This window comes from Mchenga conophoros, linkage group LG7 (assembly GCF_057382185.1).
Source record: "Mchenga conophoros isolate Kocher_MC1m ecotype Shallow Benthic linkage group LG7, M_conophoros_male_GT1.1, whole genome shotgun sequence".
In the NCBI taxonomy this organism is placed as follows: domain Eukaryota; kingdom Metazoa; phylum Chordata; class Actinopteri; order Cichliformes; family Cichlidae; genus Mchenga; species Mchenga conophoros.
The window spans coordinates 47,848,869-47,871,212 of record NC_140532.1 but is presented as its reverse complement, the minus strand read 5'-3'; the positions used below and the strand labels follow the sequence as shown (position 1 = coordinate 47,871,212).

General features: G+C 41.1%; 1 protein-coding gene across 4 annotated transcripts in view; it reads right to left on the bottom strand.

Moving 5' to 3' along the window:
• Nucleotides 1-22,344, bottom strand: part of prrc2b (proline-rich coiled-coil 2B) — a 27,974-nt gene extending 5,630 nt beyond the window's left edge. Inside the window, exons 1-29 of one of the 4 annotated variants that reach the window (XM_085279771.1) lie at nt 22,190-22,344; nt 16,672-16,849; nt 16,383-16,560; nt 15,967-16,069; nt 15,570-15,633; nt 15,258-15,401; nt 14,360-14,673; nt 14,096-14,220; nt 13,829-13,992; nt 12,745-12,832; nt 12,484-12,652; nt 11,504-11,843; nt 11,216-11,406; nt 10,336-10,519; nt 9,958-10,165; nt 7,676-9,715; nt 7,328-7,494; nt 6,095-6,210; nt 3,760-3,901; nt 3,125-3,201; nt 2,705-2,977; nt 2,465-2,566; nt 1,888-2,080; nt 1,701-1,798; nt 1,476-1,603; nt 1,090-1,330; nt 749-916; nt 518-597; nt 297-378 (exon numbers count right to left, since the gene is read on the bottom strand). In XM_085279771.1, the coding sequence (XP_085135897.1) occupies nt 297-378; nt 518-597; nt 749-916; nt 1,090-1,330; nt 1,476-1,603; nt 1,701-1,798; nt 1,888-2,080; nt 2,465-2,566; nt 2,705-2,977; nt 3,125-3,201; nt 3,760-3,901; nt 6,095-6,210; nt 7,328-7,494; nt 7,676-9,715; nt 9,958-10,165; nt 10,336-10,519; nt 11,216-11,406; nt 11,504-11,843; nt 12,484-12,652; nt 12,745-12,832; nt 13,829-13,992; nt 14,096-14,220; nt 14,360-14,673; nt 15,258-15,401; nt 15,570-15,633; nt 15,967-16,069; nt 16,383-16,560; nt 16,672-16,786 (6,294 nt within the window). In that variant the 5' untranslated portion in view covers nt 16,787-16,849; nt 22,190-22,344. The remainder of the gene's footprint in view (nt 1-296; nt 379-517; nt 598-748; nt 917-1,089; nt 1,331-1,475; nt 1,604-1,700; nt 1,799-1,887; nt 2,081-2,464; nt 2,567-2,704; nt 2,978-3,124; nt 3,202-3,759; nt 3,902-6,094; nt 6,211-7,327; nt 7,495-7,675; nt 9,716-9,957; nt 10,166-10,335; nt 10,520-11,215; nt 11,407-11,503; nt 11,844-12,483; nt 12,653-12,744; nt 12,833-13,828; nt 13,993-14,095; nt 14,221-14,359; nt 14,674-15,257; nt 15,402-15,569; nt 15,634-15,966; nt 16,070-16,382; nt 16,561-16,671; nt 16,850-22,189) is intronic. The other 3 variants (XM_085279774.1, XM_085279773.1, XM_085279772.1) reach the window with 3 other exon arrangements.

The window sequence follows — 22,344 nt, the reverse complement described above, 5'->3', positions numbered from 1 at the left end:
TATAGCCACTACAGTGACCATCAAAAAGATGAAAAATATTGCCGTAAACAGTTTATTTTGTGACACCACGAAACAAACGATAGCGTAAAATGAAACGATAGACGTTTTTATATCGTCATCCGATATATATCGTTATATCGAACAGCCCTATTCTAATTGCATAATGGTGCATTTAACTAATCATACCTAGAAAATAAAACATACATATAGGAATATATTGTGTGGCCCACTTTTAAAACAATGGTCGCATAAAAAGAAAAAAAATATGGTAATATTTTAAGGTGAAAAATCCATACCTGCTGAGCAAAATGTGTAGGCAGAGGGCCTACAGGTCCTCCAGGACCAGAGGGCTTCCCGCCGGGGCTAGCAGAGCCAGGTCTGATATAAAAAAAAAAAAATAATAATAATACAAATGAATTAGCCAACTGTGCACTGTTACACAGTGGAGCACATCTGAAGTGATAAAAAGATCTACATAACTAACTTCTACTACCTTCCTCAAATTATTTCCACTCACCTGTAAGAACCTCCAGACATGCCTGGGGAATGATTGGGCTTCTCAGAGAACTGAAAACCTTTCATTTCCATCTGTGGACCCTGACAGTGGAGAGACACACAGAGGTACATTGTCAGACAACTGTAGTGGAATTTCAGTAATGGTCAGCGGTGTAACAGGTAAAAATGGCACACCAGTGCTGAGATATCTAATGGATGGAAAGTTGAGTAACATGAAGCCAGTAAGGCTCACCTCTCTGCTGCCAGTCATGACAGCTGCCTGCGACCCTGGTGGTAGCATTCGGCGTGGGGCTCCCACTGACAAGTTCTGTCCCTGCTGCAGCTGGATGGACTGTGGGAGGATGAGGTGTTGTTGAGCTGAACCATAACGCAGCTGAGAGCCAGGCAGGGGCATAGTGACCTGGTGAGAATGAAGAATTGATTGTAAGCCTTTAATATAAGACAACAGTCCAATTATGCTATTTATATGACGGCTTATATTTGTTAGGCTAAAACAAACACTATGAACAATTTTAAAATCCTCTTATACGTTAAAATGGATATTTTAGTCCTGAGCAGCAACAGCCCACAAACCTGAATGAGCTGAGAGTCCATTAACTGTGAAGAGCCCATGCCAGGCCCTTGGTTCATCTGACTATCATAGACTAGCTGCTGGCTGCCATTCATAGGCTGGTAGTGTGAGCCTGACTGGGGTTTAACCATGTCTGATGGCTGCATGCCAGGGAAAGCTGAGTATGGGCCCTTGAGAGGGGCTCCACCTGACAGTACCATGGGGCTGGGCTGTGACAAGTTGGGGTGCATGTAAACCTGGGACCTGAAAAAGGAAGGAAAAGAAAAGCAGAGTGACACAATGAGCGAAAGGAAAAAGTATTTTTTTTTTTAAACTCTCGAAAAAGATTTTATCTGCTTTCTAAATAAATGAAGTGAAGCAATATGGAAATTCTTTAAGCAAGCAGTACCTGAAGGGGGGGATGGAGCTGAACATCTCTTGGGACTGAGAAACAGGCAGACCTCCCCGAAGCCCCAACTGGGCCTGAGCCTGAAGAGACGTGTGTAAAGAAATGGGAATCTGCTGGGCTGCAGCCGCCTGAATGAGTGAGCACATGCAGCATCATGACAATTTGCTGGTACACAAGCAAGCCTGTGTGTGTGTGTGTGTGTGTGTGTGTGTGTGTGTGTGTTACCTGTTGGTAAGTCTGCTGCTGGGTCATGGTAGGTGGTACAAGGCGTGGCTGGCTTGGAAAGACGTGACCATCCAGATACAGCGGGGGAATATGATTCCCTGCATCAGGGGCAAGACCCAGACAAGCTTTCATTTACTCCTCTAAGATAAATCCTTCATCAAACTCAAGAAACAAAATGTAGTTTTACCTTGCATGGACATGGAAGGTGCTACTGATGCAACGGGCATTGGTGGCATGGAAACGCCTCCAAACGAGCTGTAACTGACACCAGTGGATGAGCCGGCACTGCAGGGAGGCTGAGCACCTGAAGCGCTGCCACCAGGAGAGCCCTGCTCAGGAAGAGACTGGGAGTTCTCCCACGCCTTGCGTGCTGACTCCATCTGCAGAGACACAAACATTTCAGATCAGAGTTTTTCTAATGTTTTTCTTACATCAGACAGGCTCATACTGTCAATCTTTTTAAATCTTATCTTATAACGCATTTTTATTTACTGGCTTTTAATACAGCATGAGAGTTATTTGTTAATTCATATTTGGTGTTTGCTTTTAATACTCTTAAGTTGTTTTATTATGTATGTTGTATTCTTGTACAGCACTTTGGTCAACGCTCCTGTTGTAATTAAATGTGCTATATAAATAATTAAACTATTAAACTATTAATGTTTCCTACTAAAAGCACCACAAATCAACAGGAGTACCATTCTTTCTAAGTTATATATTTAAAAAAACCAAAACTATCTGACATTGGATTGTGATTTAAATACCTTGAGAGTGAGATCAGCACTGGGAAAGGAGATGGGGTTGAGGTTGATGCCAGGCTGCAGGTGGTTGGAGCGCAAAATGGGGATACTCTGATTCAAAGCAGTCTGTTTGAGGACAAAGAAGATTATAAATACTTACAAATCAACATATCTTATTTTCAAATAAGACACTATTCCATTAATGGTTTCAGGTGTATTACAGCTAATTTCATTGATTTCTATAAAGTACAATAAGTCACTTACGTCCTGAAGCTTGTTCACAGGATTGGACACGGGTACTGGGGTAGAACCCGGCGGCAGGCTGAAATCTGAATCTTTGGCACTGACACCAAACTCAATGGGTGGGACAGGCAGCACAGTGTCCACATGGAGGTCCACACCATTGACTGGTGTGATAGGGCCACCTTCCAGCCTATCGACACCTTCTGAGCCCTTCCGGTGTTTCAGGGAGCGTTCATTTCCGATGGGCCCTGGTTTGTGCTGCTCTTTGTTTTGTTCTGGGCCCGCATCAGAGTCCTGTCCCAAAACATGCAATGTTATGAGTCTATGTTTTTGAAAGCAATACTAGAACAACTGAAACTAATGTGAAAAAGAAAGTTAAAATGAGATTAAAAACAAACAAACAAAAAAACATGCAGTTTAGTAGCAGCTGCATCACACTACCTCAGAGTTGGGCTCACTCCCAGTGTAAGACACCTGTTTGGTCCATGAGTCTCCCCCTGAAGACTGCACTGAAAGAGCTTAAACAGATACACAAACCTCACTGTTATTAATGAAAAATGCAATCATTTGAAAAACAAAATGTTCACAAAAAACTCAAGCTTTCATATTATGCACATTCATATTACAACATCTGTTCTTTATGGACTTTGCCATAAATACTAGGAATAATGCTGCAATGCTCTTGTTCTATATGTAGGTTAGATTATATGATTAATCTCTCATGGAGTAACGAGTGCCCAGGCTTCACCACAAGCTATGAAAGGACTTGTCAGTTAATTTTAGTTAATTTTGAGTCCCAGGAAAAAGGAGAGTAAAATTACTTTAAGTTGGTGCAAAACGTTTTGTTAAAGCCCTAAAATTAAATATAGAAGTCTGTACTTAAAGCATGCCTTCATTGTTCAAGTTCACTGTGATGATGAACAAAGGTAACCTTTCAAAAAGTGTAATTGCCCAAAAATTCATGGGGCCTGACTGTATGTGCCGTCAGTGTGTGTTGAGGCTAAAGGTTTATGTTTAATATAACAAAATGCATATCTCAATGAAGCACTGACCAAAAATTTAATAAATAACAATACCTGAGCTGTTGGTCTCCCAGATTTCAGTTCCCAGATTGTTAGAAGAAATTCCTTCCTCGGGTTGTTCAATGCTCATGCTTCCCTGCTTTTTGGCAAAGCGTGGTGGCATCTTGGAAGTGACTGTCCTGTTTTTCACTGGTACCTAAGATGGTTAAAAGAAAAAGCTTCATGGTTCGCTGTGTAAAAATGGCAAGCAACTAAATGGAACGAACACTTTTGTGTAAACATAATGTGATATATCCTAGAAAATACTGCCGGCCTCCAGTGCTACCCCCCTCAGCTTCCTTGTACATGCACCTGAGTTAGAAATGTGAAAATCCTAGATCACTTCCTTGAGTTATCCCTGAAATTTTAACTTGTCCCAGAGTTTTGGTAAATGTACCTATGGTACACATGTGAAATTCCTATGCCATCACTTTTTTACGCTTGAGGGATAAAAAAAAATAAAAAATTACACATTCCCTCTCTTCTTCACATGCCGATGTGCTTGCAAAGTCTGATGTAATGAGTTAATTACAGTGTAATTAAGTTAAGGCTGTTCGATATAACGATATATATATCTGGTGACGATATAAAAACGTCTATCGTTTCATTTTATGCTATCGTTTGTTTCGTGGTGTCGCAAAATAAACTGTAGTGGCTATATTAATTTCTTAAAGTTATCTCTTTCTCTTATATTTAATATAACCACACTACGGATGGACAAGCGCCTGTTTTTATGCATTGTCGTTAGCAACAATGACGGTAACAGCATCACGTGTCTGCTTGTTTATGTTCCACATAAACCTTTCACAATAAAGCTCAAGATCCTGTTGAGACTTTTCAAAATAAACTGAATCACGTGAAAGAGCAGATTATTTACGGATGAGAAGTAAAAAAAGATCCACCAGGTGCTAAAAAATAAACCTTAGACTCAAACGTTAGAACAAGCAACCCGCAGCACGCCGTGTAATAAATACTCAAAGAAAACGGGCTTTACAACTTATGTCTAAAAATGTATAGTTTCATGCATCTGTTAAAACACTCGACTCCAGCTACACGACGCGCAGCTGGAAACACTTCCAGCAAGATGAGCTGCCCGAGATTCACAGAATTTACAGAAAATGTTACATTTTTGTGATTTATAATGTTATCGGATGATAGAATTCTTATATCAGGATATGAGATTTTGGTCATATCGCACAGCCCTAAATTAAGTGAGTGTAATTAAGGGATCAGTGCAGCCACATTCCCAGAGATCAGTGTCCAGGCATCACAGCCAGCACTTACTAAACTAGGTATCATCTGTGTAATACAAAAAGAGTAGCACTGCCATGTATTTGTGCCCGTTTGTTTTGTTTGGACATGTTAAAGTAAGGGTTGAATTATTCTCAAATTTAGCACATGTTCAGCAGTCAGTCAGGCAGAGACAATTATATGGAGGAAAAGACGCAACAAAAACTGACAGCATGGCAGCCAACAGAGCATCTTAAATAAAACAACATTAAACATGAAGTTGCTGTGTGATTTAAGTCAACTACCAGAAGGTCATGATAGAGGGGTTGACAACTGACTCGCTTTTTAGGACTTACATCTTGTAGAGAAACAAATGAGCAGTGCTGCAGCAAGCTGGAAAGACAAGAAGGCTTTGCCAATGCAGAAGGAGCTTGAACTCAAACAGTATTATCAGAAGGTCATTGCTGTATCACTTAACAATTAAGTAAGCTTGCAGCTTTCTCCAACTCCAACAATGCATGAATGTGACGATTAGTTTGTAGCATTTTTTAGCAAAGTTGTTTGAAAGCGGGAGGCGAGCCAATTTACAAGCAAGGGTTTAGCGAATTGCTGAACTGATTTGCTCAAGTAAACCTTGTCAAGACTGTATTATACCATTCTAGGTAGATAAGATCACATCGGTCAGCTAACCCTTGGCGACCAGTCGCCTGGGGAAAAAGGTATATTTCTCAGTGGGGTGTGAAGTAGCTTTAACTGGCTGCTGCCAGGTAAAATATGTGGCAAAAAATCAGCTTGCCCAAAAACCTCCTTGTGAATTCACAGGGAGATTGCCATGGTCAGCAGTATTTTGCATAGTAGACAGTGACTTTCCTGAAAACATCTGGCAACTGCTCACTGATTGGTGACTGAGTACTAAAGAGCATTAACAACCAACCACTGCAGGACTCATAAAGGGAGCAATAGGGCACTTATAGGACTGCAGTTCACATATTGGGCCAACAGTGTCATAAAAATTACTTTCCGAATTAAACACATTTTAGAGGGCCATTTTTATTAAAAAAAAACAAGCAAACTAATAATATTTTTTGAGTATTTAGAATTTGGTGTATGTTAAACTTACAGCTGCCCCTTGTTCTTTCCTCCTCCTGTCATCTTCCTGTGGGCGTCTTTGCTTTTTGGACAAGGCATCCTGGTATCCATCTGCATTTGAACCTGGTCCCCCTGCGTCTCCTTCAACTACAAAACAAAGTTTTTGTCAGAGGAAAAATCAAGAGTGCTCAAGTAAAAGCTGCAGTGCTGAATCGCATCTGTACCTGTGTAAAATGCTCCATTAATACATTTTACCGTGAATTAAATTACCCCACCTAAAATGTAAAGCTGCTAAAGACTTTCTCCCAGTTTAAACCTAAAATATGAGACCTTTCAATTAATTTTACTATTTAAAAATTATTAATGGTATTCTCACTGCACCTAGAAAAAAAATCAGTTATTCTGCTGTCTGAAAACAAAAAAGGAGGTCACCAAGACTCAAGCTTTTTTTGCTTTACGAGACACACCTATAGTATCAATTTCAAAATCCTGTGTTTCCTTGTTCTCAAGTTATCGCTTTCAGAAACTTGTGTCCTCACCCCCTACACCAGCATGGTAATGGCGCCTTTTACAGCTGAGGGGTAGAAATGTGTATATAAAATATAGCATATGTGAGCACAGAGAGTGAGAGAAAAAAGAACAGACGTCAATTGCAAACAGGAAGCCAGCGCACTGAAGTGAGATTAAAAAAAAAAAAGAAAGTAGCCCACACCAGAACTTCTTTATTGCTTGCAAATCTGTTTCCACCACCCATGGTTATCCCTCAGCATTAAATTTTCCCCATAGCTTTGGCCTGTGGGCATGACATCAAAGTTAATCATCATGTTAGCCACGTTAGCTGGGTTGCGTGCAAACAGGATTGTCCTACTGCTGTGGGGACACTGCCATAAAAAGTTATTTACTAACTTTTCAGCTTGTCAGGGGACAAGAGCACATTAGAGTACTATTTGTAGGCCTCACACCTCTAACACGTTATCTGAGTGTTTAGTTCTAAATCTATATTAACAGACATGAACTTCACCTTGGAGTTGCTGTTCTGCAGCTGTGCAACTTAATTTTTAAACAAGTTAGTCTGATTCCACACATGTTAAGAAAAACAAAATCACATAACACAAACAAGATTCAAGGGGATTAGAGGAATGAATGAAAGCAAATGTGTTTACAGTATTTTTAACACTAAAACTACACTATTGCCAACACTTTGTTTCCATCAGAGTGCATTCCCTATGCATTCCATAAAGATGTGAAAGAAAGTTGGACTCACTTGGGTAGCTGCTGAGCTCATATGGGGACAGTGGTTCAGTGATGTCTGTTTTGACAGGTCCTGGCTTCAGCTCCTTGTCTAATTTCTTCCCAGCGGGCTCAATGGGCTCCCTCTCTTCTGGCAGCTGCTCTATGCTGTATACAGAGCCTGACTCATCTGGACTCCTGCTGTGAACAGGACATAGAAAAAGTGCTTAAATTGTGTGTTTTTTCCAAAATAAACCAAATTGAGTAACTGAAAATGGTGTCCTTGTAATCAAAATTATAGTCATCATCATACAAATAACAAAGTGTTGTTGGTTTCTAAGTAGCTATAACAGACGACTGGTCAGTAAGTTATTTGCCTCACCTTTTACAAGAAGTGCCTCCGTTCTGCCAGCTGTCACTCCTGTTCGATGAGGTGGGGGGATTATCAGGTGCACGCACCATCTTGCTTGCGTCCAGCAGTGATGGTTCTCCTTTCCTGTTCTGCCGTTCCACCAATGGTCTCTGACTAGAGAAGCTTCTCTTAGAAAGCTCCCTCTTCTCACTGGAGCCTGGCTCCTGGCCAGAGTCTGAGGGAATATCGCCATGGCCCTGTGTAGCAATGCCTCCACCTCCACTCCGTTTCTCTCTCCAGTCACCAAAGTCGCTGTTGTCTGAACCCGTCTCCCATTCCTCTGTCTGGCCATGCTGGCTAGGACGTCCAGAGTAGTGGCCACTGGGCCAGTTATCATCACCAGTGCTTTTAGAATGACCTGGCCAGGGATTTGCAAAGTCTCCGTTTATGAACTCATCACTTGTCCACTGATTTGAGCCAGGTTCACGCTCTTGTCGTAGACGACGGAAGCGCGGAGGCTTGTCTTGACGTGGAGGACGCCTTCTCCTTAAAATCTGTCTGTCAGGGTTCTCGCTGTCAAAGTAGTATTCTCCTTCACGCTCCTCTGTTCCATTTTCCATGAAGGAGCCAGTAAATTTAGGAGTGTACTTGAGAGCGTCACGCTCAACTGGGGGTCTGCGGGAGTAAGCAGTCTCTGCTCCAGGACCATAACCATTTTCTTGCATCGAGCCGCTACTGCTGCCACTAAATTGAGGCCCACGGCCCCTCCATGTAGAAATATCTCTAGATCCTCCAAAGCTTCGACTGTAACTACCAGTGGTGTTCAGTCGTGGAGGCAGCACCCGATTTCCAAAGCCTCTGGTGACCTTGGTCTTTTCTCTGGAATCTGGGGCAGTCTGATCATCTGTGTACACCTTGTTGGATCTCCAAGACTCTCTATCAGCTTTACGGACATCCCCAGACTCTGTATAGCCTTCTCCGTTTTCAGATCCTTTCTGGCGACGCCTCTTGGGAAGTTCCTCATACTCTGAGGCTTCACTCAATGTTTCACTGACATTTCGCCTACGGGGTTTGCCCCTCTGAAACTCCTCGACCTTGATTAGATCCCTGGGTGGTGCTCGACCTCTGCCTGCTCGCTGAGTGCTGCTGCCACTGCTGTTGTTATTGTTGTTATAAACACCTCTGAGATTATCTCCACCGCGGCCACCGCGGGTTCCACCTCTGGAGTTAAATTCCCGGAAGCCTCGACTGCGGCCTCTACCCGTCCCCCTCACTGCACCAAAGGCCTGTTCTTCATCAATAAAGATCCAGTTATTGCGCCGTGGTGCCTGGGGTTCTCGGTTCTCCTGACTGTCTCTAAGTGACTGGCTTTTAGCACTGCTCCAAGTGTTCTCCTTGGGAGAGTCATCGCTGTGGGTGCTCAGAGGTCTGTCCATTTTACTGGGAGCTGGAGACTGGCGCTGCCTCTCTTCAGGTTGTTTTTCAACCACAGGTGATGCAGAACGCCTATTGTTGGCAGGCTGGTTGTCTTTCTTCAAGTCATAAACGTTAGTAAGGACTTCTTTCTCCAGGCGGTAGGGGACAGGCTTCTCCTCAGGCTCAGGTTTAGGCTTTTCATTCTCCTTGTCTTCCACTTTGAGAGCCTTAAGAACTGGTTTCTTGATGGGACCAGTTCTGCGTATCAAGGTGCGTCCACTAGCCTCAGATGGCTGGTTGACACTACTTGAACTGGAACTGGCTTCAGACCACTGGTTTTGGGCACTGTTAACCCCTCCGTCTTGTTTCTGGCTACCATCTCTTTTCCAGTTGTCTGTGGAGCCATCTAAGGCCTCGTCGTGGGATTCAAGGCCATCTTTCAGATGCTTGTCTCTCGACTCTTGCTTTGGGTATTCACTATCTGAATAATTCTGAGAGAGGTTCTGAGCGGTGGTGAGCAAGCCTTGGTCATGTTGTTCTCTGTCTGAACCTCTGCTCTGATAACTGTGATGGGGAAGATCATCTTGAGTGTGGGACAAACAATCACTGGCCCTCTCTTCATAGGAGTCCTGTTGGGAAGAGGCCATATCACCTCTGTGGATACGAGGAGACATTAAAAAAAAAAAAAAAAGATTAGGAATGAAAAAACCAGACAGAGGCCCATTAACAGAGCCTCATGCCCTTAACAACATAGATTCCATTAAAAAAAACAAAAAAACATGGACTTTACAGCGTTGAGGAAGGAATTATTAAAATGCTCAGTTTCACAGATTAAAACACAAGAGGGCCTCATGCCTTAATTTAAGGACTGCAGAATTCGAACAAAATAAACTTACCTGTCATCGGGATGTCCGCTTTCCGAGCTTTCACGCTGTCTCTGGTAAGGTGGAGTAAAGCTACGCAAGGGATAGCCATCTTGATTCCACACTGGGTAAGGCTCAGTGGAAGGCGCTCGTCTCTCCTGAGGCAAGTTTGGATGGCATCCCTCATCAGAACCGGGACTGTTCAAGTGATCTTGGTGCATCATAGGTTTTATCATTCCTGCTGAAAATCAATCAATCACATATTAATCATGTTAAACATGATTTCAGGTGTGTCTGTCCTTCCGTTATTGACTGTATAGTTTGTTTATACCGAAACAAATGTGTCTGGCCAAACCACCTGTTATTTGTTTAAATTTAATACATATAAGTATATAAGGATTTAGTAATTACCAGGGTAGTAGTCAACAGGAGACCGTCCCTGGGTCATGCGGGGATCCATGAAAGGTGGCATCATCATCCAGCGCGGATCAAAACCGAGGACATGTGGAGGGTAGTAGCCCCGCTGAGTGTGGCTTGACCCTGATGGATTAGGGTGACCTGACTGCTGCCAATGCTGCATCTTGAACATTTGTTCCTTTAAAATCCACACAATAGACATTCAACAAATGGGCAAAATTGACACTGTCTGTTTTGTGTAAAATGAGAAACTAATTGAAGACATTTCCAGGCTAAGCTAACAAAGTCAGCAGGATATTGTTCCCCATTTAGCATTCATAACAAAAAAATCAAAGTACATTTATTCTCATATATTTTAGAATGAACCAAGAAGATGCTGGAGATTCTCTTCTCAAGAAATTAGACCTAACGTTCTAAATATCCTAGTTTCACTTCTCTAGCACAACCCCATCATGGTCAATATCAAAGAGGCTGTTCTTTATGAAGGTGACCAGTTCCAACACACAAGCTGTACTTGCCTGGGCTGCCCAGGTGTATTAGTGGCCTAATGCCGCATAATAAGGTCAGCAAGTAAGCCATCTCTAAGAGATCCTGAATGCAGTAACACTAGAAGTTCCAGATGGCTAATTTGTGCCTCTGTAAAGCTGCGGGGAGTTTATGGTTTTCACCCGAATATACACCATAGGCTACTGTCACACATTTGTTACATTATTTATAGATGTTTTAGTGCAGCTCCTCATTTCCTAAATCTCTACAACCAAGGTGGACAGTGCAATGTTAACATGACCATGGGCCACATTATTAAGAACAGTGCAATGAAACCAGAATTCTCCTTAATTTGGAGTTGAAGCTATTGGCATCAGCTGGTGCTCACCTGCTGCTGGTGGTGTTGTGGTTGCTTTTGAAAGCGGGGTGGCACTGGTTTGATTGGCTGACGCCCACTGTAGTCTCCTGATGGTGAGGAGGGCTCTGGGCCATCGTCTTCACTGCCACGGTAGGTAGAGAAGCCAGACTCTTCACGGTAACTATGGCCAGGGGAAATGTCCGAGGGACACTCACTTCCATCTGGAAATCGTGATAAAACACGCTTGAATAGTTGCATTTGTGCATTTTTAAAACTATATTTTATATAAAATAAAAAAGGACTAAGGACTCTTTTTACCTTTTGTGCTGTAGTGCCAGTTATCATGGTGGCTTCGACTCTGTTCCCGACTTGGGGACAGTGGAACTTCTTTTCCCTCTACCTCCTTCTGGCTGTCATCCGTCCTTGATGTCTGCCTTTCAGTCTTCCCAAATTTTTCATCCAGTTTTTTGAGCTTTTCAGCACATGCTGCCAGACGTTCCTCACGAGCACGCCTCTCTTCCTCCTCCCGCCGTCTTCGGGCTCTCTCAACAGCCTCAGACAGCTCAGGCGACACATACTTGGCCCTAGCTGGTGCCTGAGACTGCCGCTGGTGATCATCCTGGTCAGCAAGTGGGTCTCCTTGGTTTCTCTGTTGGACCTAAAGGAGTTAAAGGGGAGGAACTTGAGTGATGAAGATTATTCCTTACTTTTTTTTTTTTTTTTTTTTTTAAGGAGGTCCATTAGATTTTATTTCACTCTAAATTTATTTTGGGGGGGGGGGGGAGGACTAGCAACTATTTCTCCCAGATTAGTTGCTACTCAAACTCGCTGTTACCCGTAGGACACTTGTCCTGTTTCTTAAATTGCATATCCTATAGTATCTCTTGCTAAAATAAACAATTACCCTGGGAACAGATAAAAGCTTTGTTTTTATTGTAAGACATATTTTAATATTGTGGAATCTTTAGCTTATTTTAAATAAGTGGTTTGACAAATTTTCTACAATGAATTGCAACTAACAAACACCAAACGGACTTGGCAAATGAAAAGTGCTTAGACATATCACTATGGTTACCGCAAGGTCATATCTCCTAACTCGCAATGACAGACTCACTTCAGGTTATGTAAAGGCAGACAGCTATTCATATGCTCTACAGTGGTGTCTCTAACGTTCCACAGTCACAAAGGAATTAAAGAAAATGGTGTGTTTTGACTGTGATCATCATAATAATTTGATCTTAGGTAAGTAATCTCAAAAGAGGGCTGAAATGGAAAAACACTGCCCTGTGCATGGTTACCTGGGTGTCTGTGGAGAGATATTTGCCGTTGGTCTTCCTGGGAGGCTCGTGGTGGTGATGCTGGAAAGAGTAACTCTCTTCTGGACCCTCTTGTGGGTAAGATGCCTCCCCCGAGCTAAGGGAGGAATGGCAGTCCCGCTGGTTATCTCTCTCCCTCTCCCAGTCAGCCCTATGAAGAAAAATAAAGCCAGAAACATTTTTAAATAAAGACAAAATTGGAGTGTTTAGAGTAATAAGCAGCCTTTAGGGACGCGCTCTCACCAGATCTTGTTTTTGTCACTGGAAGAGTGTTCTTCTTCATCATCACTAAATTTGAGCTTCTCACTATAATCAACCTCCTCATGAAGTCCTGTGGGCAGGGGGAAAACAAAACAGTCAGTCACAGTGGTGAATCAGGGTGAGGTCTAAACTATACTGTCCTGGCTGTATTTATAGAGTGAGGTAACACTAGCTGTGAGGTTGAGCAGACAAACAGTTTGTTCTCCTGGGTCATATTTGTATTGTGAAGAACAGTCACCCTGTTCTTTAGAATCACAGTTTAAAACAACTCTTTTTTCCCCATTTATCTGTCAGACTGTGGTGAATAAGTCACTTGACTTGCTCTAAACAGGTAGGCCGACATCCCATTTATTTAACAACAGTCAACCAGAAAACTGTTATTAAAAAGCCACAGTTGGAACTGGATCTCATCAGCAATTGCCAAATTATACCGAGCTGGTATTTGGTTTTCATAGTACATACAAAGCCCATCTGATTGCGTCCTCTGTGGCTTTGCTTTGGGAAATATACACATAACCGTTCGCAGTGTGTGTGAGGAAGATTAGCATTACCCTAAAGTACACAGGCTGCACCATTGAGGATATGACGAGATAAAGAGAAAGCACCACTCCAAGCCTTTAACTGGAATCTCTTGATCATGTTACACATTCAATAAAGTAACATTAACATTTATTTTCTTACTTATAAGCCACAGACATATCATGCATCCGCAGGGTTTTTCTTCCATATAAGAAATTTTAATGGCCACTAATGAGATTGTGACCCTCTCCCAAAGGAAAAAGATCACTGTGACTGCAATTTAAAGCTTGCAGTCACAGTGAAATCTACCGTGAAATATATTTTTTGTTAAAATGGTCAAAAATGATGGGAAATACTCATCACCTTCTGTAAGATAAATTAACAGACTGATCATGTATAAGTCTATGGCCAAAAATGAATACTAGAAAGTGATAAATACAGCATTCCACACATAAAAATATAAGGGTGAAAGATATTCACAAGCTATAGAAGAATCTCACAGTGAGAAAGTGTCTGGGACCATTACACATGTCTAAGATATACTGACCAGCCCATCCATCTTCACAATCATTGTCAAGCTCATCCAGATCCTTCAAATCCTCTGGATTAATAATGGCTGGGCGAACTGGTCTGTCGGTAGGTCTACGGATAGGCTGCGAAGAAAGTCGAGGTGCAGCACGGACAAAGCGATTCTCTCTCCTTACGTCACCACTGCAATGAGATTATGGCAAATTAACAACTGCCAAGTATCCCAGATCTCTATGTCAAACTGCTGAAAAATGGATAACTACTTGGATATTTAAAATGAACTTACTTTACAAGCTCAGGTTTGGCATAGCTCTGCCTAAAAGTAGGTTTGCTGTCAAAACGGGCGGGGGCTGCTACGGTGGTGGGAACATGGTCTGTACCCGTAGCTTCACGTGTCTCTTTAGAGCACATCTGAAAACAGCAGCACCACACGGGACGATCATATCAGGCATGCAAATGCCAAACACTCTGTTTTAGATTGTATCTAAAAGTAGGCCATGTTGTTTTCTTCCACAATCACCTGTAATGTTATGAGTCATACATTACTTACAAAGGCAGGCAACATGTCATGGTAGACAGCAGTTGAAGTGTGATGAAGCTGGTACTGCAATGCAGTAGGGACGGCTGTTCTGCGGACAGGCTGAGCAGGTCGCAGGGAAAGCTCCTTGGGGTCAGGGCCTGGTGACGGAGCCGTCACCGTATTAGATGAGGTGGTGACTGTGGCGGAGGAGGGGTGAGACGAGGCTGGAGGGGTGCCAGTCTCAGCCAGGGCAGTGGCCTTACCCTCAGGATCTGCTGGCAGGCTGAGGGTCAGGGATGAGGGCTGAAGGTTCCTGCCACCACCTTCCCTCCAGCTTGTCACATCTAGAAGTAAAAAAGGAAAAGGGGGAAAAAAATTAGAGGACCAGACCAAGCTAAACTAATAAAATGTCTAAAGCCCTGTGAAATTAGGAACTGCACTGAATTTCAAATAGCAATAGGTAACAACTTTCATTGAAAACAAGCAATGACTATAAATTAAAAACACATCCACTGACCATGTTGTTTCATCTCATCTCAATGCGGTAATTTCAAGAACTAATTGCAAGTGAATTAGTTCCATACTTTTTTTAATCAGAAATATTTAATCAAGTTCCCAGCCTGCATAGACAGATCATGGCCAAATGTGAGGGTGGGTGGTGTGAGCCAGGAGTCGTTAGTAAGAAAGTTGTCAGATTTCTGCTCTGAAAGACAACTTGCTTGGAAACTATGCAAGTAAATGACATCAAGAAGCATGAAATGCAGGTTAGAGGAACCAAAAAATAAATAAATAAATAAAAACGCCCTCTTTCCTGTATTTCTTAAATAAAGTAATGTCTGCCAGTTTAAAGCTTTGCCTTCCAGGAGGTGTTACCTTATCTGTGAGACTGCCAATTTTTAAAGAAGGTGATACACAAAACATAAGTTACTCTGGGGGCGGAGGCTTGGTCCGGGCCCATACGACGGATCGAAGCCGCTTCTTTCCTTGCCAGCCCTGTCCTGTTCTCCAGCTGCCTTCAGTGTGGGAAATTCCTCGTGAGAGAAGGGCTGAAGTCGGTTTGAGGCCCTTGAACCTGATGTAGACATTGAAAGACACCGCATAAAGAGAGATGCTTGTCTGAGCTGAGCAAACAGAAAGCCATTTTCTCAACTGGGGTTTGAAATCTGAACAGCATACTGAACACTAACTGCGTGACATTTCATTTTAAACAGACTTTATTCTGAATTAATGAATGACTCACCATCTTGCTCTACTGCCTTTCCATTTAGCTGGGCCCATTGCTTTGGTCCACTTGTGTTTGTGTTCTGTGAAAATTAAGAAACCAAAGTCACCATCCCCACAGACCTAATGGAAGTTTCTCTACCTTTGAGGCACAAATGAGAAATTATCTTAAATATTCACAACCTTTCTTGTTCAACTTGGTAGTGTGAGCTTTCCTCCATAAAGAAGGTATAATTCTTTGCTCTTCTACCATTATTAGTCTTCATTAGAATATCCACTAGACACTCATTTGTATACGAGTAGCTCTCAATTAGCAAATAACCGAAAACACTTAAACACAATCAATGTGTTAATGAAAATCTGCAATAAATATATGACTGAAGCAGATTTATAAGCATACGTATACTCATACATACCTCCTGGTTGGCTACCGGTGAGGACTTCTGAAGATTGGAGACAGATTTCTGCAAAGGCAGCGGCGGCTGCAACTCCGGCAGCTGTGGTGTTGATGCAACAGAACTACGAAAAATAAAAAGACAACTGTGAGAAATCAACCCTCAAAAGCCTCTAAACTGCTTCTCTTTCTTCCTGGTGAACAGCTGACTTCTATCAAGATCAAAGCTTTAACTTATTTTATCCTGACACTGATCCCTGAAAAATATGTGAGTTTAATGTCAATGTTGATACTTCAGGAAGGACATTTCCATTTCAGCCACTGTAATCAACTAAAAAGGGTGTCTGAATATAAAACATTATAGCATAATTAATTTACTTGACAGACATATTTTTATTTTTTAAATCGGAGAAAGCGGGTCTATAAAACGCGCCTTACTTCTTTTGATCGGGTTGTTCCTGCTTGTTCGCCCATCCTGTACCGTCTTTGGGCACTATAATCACGTTGGGATCGTTTCCTTTGTTTTCAGACTTCAAGCTCGGAAGATGAGCTGGTGGGGGCATACGCCGGGCTGTGGCCACTTTACCAAGACTCTGCAAGCCATGTCGCGGAACTACTGGGAGGCAAAACATGTAGATAAAGAAGTAGGACCAACATTAGTAAAGGGGCTTAAACTAGATAACAGATGAAGAAAAAGTATCGAGTGGAGAAACAAAATGAGCCTTACCTGTGTTTTTCTGAGTTTCTATTGATTTTCCCTTGTACTTATCAAATAGGCTGAGTGAGGAATACTTGCTTTTTCCATCCTTGGACTTGGTTATTTGCCCCAAACGATCGGACATTGCGATGTAATGTCATCTAGTATGGAAATTTTTCTTTGCGCCTCTTCCCAGTGCCTTCTGATTCTAAAAAGAGGAAATGAAATATCCACCTTAGTACAGAAGTCACCCAAGGAAAAACCAAACCTCAAGAATAAACAATGTTAATTCACAACCTTTGTAAATATTTAGTGTTAATCTGCCAATATAGACCAAACCAATAACTATACAACACAGCACACTGTAACTGAGATATTCTACATGTAATACTGGTTTACAAAATACCCATGTAAATAAAGATAAATGTTCACAGGAATAATACACATGAGTAAACAATATACAAGTTAATATAATATAAATATTATATATTATTAATATCAGTTAATGCACTCCAAGTAAGCCAGTAGGGCATGTAAGCAAAGTGTGAAACCAAAACAGCCATTAAGTCACTTAGAAACAATTTTACAAGTCCCTGAAACTGCATTATCTCCAGAAGAGATTAAGTGGTGTGACATTTTGATGGTGTTTGATGGTGGAGAGAGCATCAAACACATGTCCCAAAATCTTCGGTTGGTTCAAGACCCACTGACAGCATATGATCGAAACACTTTAGTGATATCACATCCTCTCTGGATCGGTCCACGGCTCCCTACAGAAATGTTTCATCAACTCTTCCACTGAATTACAATGACCATTCACACTGAGGGAAGAAGAAACCCAAACCATGGCAGCAAAAATGCCTCCGACATCATAATGAAACAAGGTCACCAGATTCCCTTAGTGTGGGTGCCAGGGGTCAGGGTTTTATTTTAATGCGTCTCTTTACCACATGTATAGGAGTTTCATAACCTAAAACCTACCAAGAACCAAAAGACCAACACATTTTGGTGTGAATTGTGTTTTCGATATATCAATAAATAATGAGGCCAAGTAAGTATTCCACAATACCCATATGGTGAACTGTGTTAACCAACACGAAACGGCTACAAATGGCAATTCATTTATTTAAGTGCTAAAAGTAATTTTATACTTTCCAGCTAGACTCAACAAAGATGGCAATGCTTCTGCAAAGGTATAATTAACCACATAAAAACACATTTTGTGTAGCGGAAACTTTATCTAAATGCAATTATTTTGAAACCACTACTGCTATTCTTTCTTTGAAGCAAATATCCCCTGTCCACCATCTATTGTGGACATTCACTTGAGTTTTGTTTTTCCCTTCTATCTGACCTCTGAACATTGTCAGAAATGTCTTTGAGGCAGGGACAACAACAGTTATTTACTGAAATTGTTGTACAAATAAATTTAACTGCACCTCAGAAGCAATGCAGGAGATAGGCTCTAAAATCCTTGTCAACAAGTTGTTCACTGCAAATTTCAATCCAATATATATTGTACTGTCAAATTTAAAGATGCTCCCTTCAGACACCACATGTGTTACAAAGAACAAGTCTTTGGGTGACAGGAAATACTTGAACAACTGTCCTACAACTGTAGAGCAGGGCAATTTGACCAAAAATATTTATCATGAAAACATTTGAAAATTTGCGATAACGATATAACTGACGATATAATTGACACTAGACGAAATACTTTACAACTCCACAACTTTATTAGTGCAAAAAAAAAAAACATGGATGTATTTTCACTTAAACAAGCAGCTGTTTTTTATGTGCATTAAAGTTATATAAAAATTTAACAGAGCAAATGCAAATTCCTTGCTGACAGTTTAACCTAAAGGCATTTCCAGTGGAAATTGGCCGACATATCCTCAGCATAACCATGTATAATATCCACAAAACTTAAAAAGAGGTTACGATAACCACAATGCTCCGACAATCCATCAAGCAGTGCGGCTTCGTAGATTAGCAAAGTCGTACTAAAACATTTGACAGATTTTCGAGCGCCGTGTACCACATAAAATCATTTCAAGGTCAGTAAAAACAATCAGAATTCATACATAAGGCACACAGGATTATAAGGGGCACTGTCGATTTTCAGAAAAATCAAAGGATTGATTGTAAGTGTGCCGTATTTTCCAAAAAACACGGTAATAACGACGGCCCGCTAGCATGCTCTACCAAAAATAGTGCTTTGTTGTGTATCTGACGGACGAAAGCCAAACCAGTTCCACACCACTGAAGTTGCAGCATTTTTACAAACCACTTCTGGTTCATCCGTTTCATTCAGCGATCCACTTTCGCTCTTCTTATTCTCCGTCATACTTTTTCCGCCATGTGCGTATGAAAACAAAGGCACTGCGCATGTGCGTTTTACCCATATTCTATCGCGATATTTCATTTTCTTATCGTTGCCCAACATTATACCGGTATTACCGTGAACGGTATGATATGGCCCAGCCCTGATCTCAAGTCAACATTATTCAAGTGGTTTATCACATAAACTTGAACCACAATACTGCCATCTATTCTGATCCCTGGGTAGTAGCTGCATATGTGGATCCATCTGCTGTGGTGACCCCTTGTGAATAAGGGAAGTGCTGAAAGAAGCTTCTATATGAATCATGAAACAAGGTAATACAAGAAATCCATGAGTGTAGTTTTTACTGTGATACACTAAATTTCTTCTGAAGCGATCCAAATCTGCTTTGTAACTCAACGTGTTGTTTCACATGATTTTACACATTTTTTTCCTGGTGAATTTCTGCACATTTTTTAAATTGCCATTTCTCATCTATAGCAGGAAAATGTATTGAGGATATGGTTTAAAAGAGATGTAACACCCGCCCAAAAAAGAAAATTTACACTATCAACGCACAGACCTTATGTTTTAGTACGCATGCATAGAACATCTTTATGCAGTCTTCAAATATCTTCTGCAGGTAAACATCAGCCAACAAAACATTACGGGGTGACTAACCGTGAGATACAAAACACTATAAACTTTAAAAACATCAATTACTCTCACAATATTTGAGCTAAATAAAAAAAAAATGCAGAGCTTAAGACAGTCTCTAAATGAATATCTGATATTATGTCCAGGTCGATGTCTAGTGCTAAAACCAAACAATGCCACCAACTTTCAAGAAATTATCAATAACAATGTCATCCTATGTTAAGCCCAGTTTTCCCCTACCATTTCAAGAAACACTGATCGGGGAAAAAAAATAATCCCACCTCACACCAATTATTAAGCACATCCCTATGTTTTTTTTTTTTCTTTTATGCACTTAGGCCTACATTGCCACTTTACCACAGTAAGGTCCTGACATGAATGATGGCTGCAGGTTTAAATGTAAGCATGAAGAATGGTTATCTGTCTTTAATGTGTTCGCCTGATGTTAAACCGGCAACCTACAGGGTGTACCGGGGCTTTCACTCAGTGACAGCTGGGATGGGCTCAACCACTATCCCCACAACCCTGAAATGGACCAGCAGCTAGGAAAATGGATGGATTTTTATGATTAATAGGAAATAGTTTACACTGAAAACAGTAAGCCAGTATGATTATTACAGCCAGGAACCTTGCTTTTGGTATGCAACATATTGCTTTTTAAAAAATGTTTCAATATATAAAAATACATGTGGCACTGTGTCCCAATATCTCAGAAGCAGTTGTCTTGACACCTAATTATAATTGCCAGTATTGCTAAATATCTCTGGGTAACAGAAAAAAAAATTTATGCAATCCAACCTGAGAAAAATAATGTGACATGTTAAATTCAAATCAAACTCAAGCATGTCCATATTGACAGGAAGCAAATGTTACAATGCCAAGAATTCCTTCTCTTTCCTGGCTAGTTCAAACTCCATTTCCATCTATTCTTTATTCAGTGTTGAACTATTCTGAACAAATGATGGAGGTTTGCAGAAATTTACAGGATACTTTAGTGAGAAACATCAAGTTAAGCTGACAGAAGCCATAGCATGAACAAAACTAGAGATGGCTTATCAACCCCACATGTAAACAAATAGTATTATGGTGACTTACTTTTTCGGTGTGATTAAGCAATACACAACCTTGGTAACACAGTTACAAATGTCTTCTTTGTCTTCATTTAAACAGTTTCATGTATTCTTTTTTCCAGTGTTATAATTATTGTTGTTGTGCTTGGTCAAGCGTCTTTTTTCATGATGGCTACATGAGCATATTTTCAGTGTTGGATAACACAGTATCAAAACAAAATACATCTTGATAGATTTATAACAGGACACAAGCACTAGTGTATACTAGGAGTATTTTCATGTGTGAATGAAATTAAGCAGGTTTCAACCATCAGTGGATAGTTGATTATCGTATTTGCAAATCTAAATAATAGTAAATATCATTTGAAGCTAACACCCGTCAATCCATAGCACAGTGGAGGCCGCTCGGTTAAAAGCCCCGCATAGGCGTTTTACAAAGACTTGTAGCCATAAATATGTCCATCAAGCTAAATTTAGTTATGTAATACACTCTGTTATGGTCGCTCGCACTACTCCAAAAAAACATAAAATCTACCAACCTCTCCAAACACAATCAATTTTTAAAATACATTGAGATGTGTAAGCTAACGCCTTGACGGCTAACGCTAGCTCCGCCTTGACTTTGTGTGAATTTCAAAAGGCTACATCCACCAGAAAACCCAAAGAAAACACCACAAGCAATAAAGTGGGCATTATGTAATCGTAAAACAAAAATTTGGACTGGATTTTAGTTTCACCCCGAGTTACTGTTCTTATTTTTTTAAGCTAGCATACATGCTAAGCTCTCCAGCACAAAACTGACATTAGCGAGTGCTGCACAAAAACAAGAAAGTCAAAGGCTAATGCAATCGTTTAGACTACAAATCGATCGTCTCAGGTCTGTTTAACACACCTATCAAGACGGGCTAACTGTCTGTTAAATTGCAAGAGATTCACACAAACGTTACCAAAGATGTAGCGGCTACTACTCGGCGACAAAATGTGCTAACTGCTGGCTATGGTTATGTATATAGCAAATGGTCGTAGTGAGGATCCTGTAGAGTCATCTAACTTCACAGTTAAACGACGAAGACACACAAAAAAAATGTAAACTGCTACTTTTCTGTTTTTTTTTCCCCTAACAACGGCTCTAATTTAGCTTCAGCTAACAGCCGTAACTCTGGCAGCTTGTTGGAAAATTAGCGAAACGCCAATCCCGTAAAACTTCCAGTGATGACAAATTACAACCGGTGTTTTTTTCAGTGCTTCTACAGTGGTGCTTTTATTACTGGGGATATACAGGCTTTTCTGTGGAAATTCTCTATAAAATACTCTGACCTGTGCTTATTTTTTCCCCAATCCCGCTTGGCTTTTTGAACGGCCTGAACACAGCGATGGGAATGTAGGACAAGACGATTAAAAATGGCTGCTGCCAGGAACAAAGCAACAATAAAACTGGGCAGCGGAGAAGACGAGCGAACCGGGAGCTCCCACGGAGCTATCTGCACGTATAACTCACCGATTCAACAACTTGGAGTGTCTTCTGATCAGTGACGGTGAGAAATTTCCACAAAATGTTGTCTACTCAAAGGATGGCTTGCGATTGTACAGCCGAATCTTCTTTAGGTTTAACCGATTGCAATGTTGTTGCTGGGGTCCTACCCGGCCTGAGAA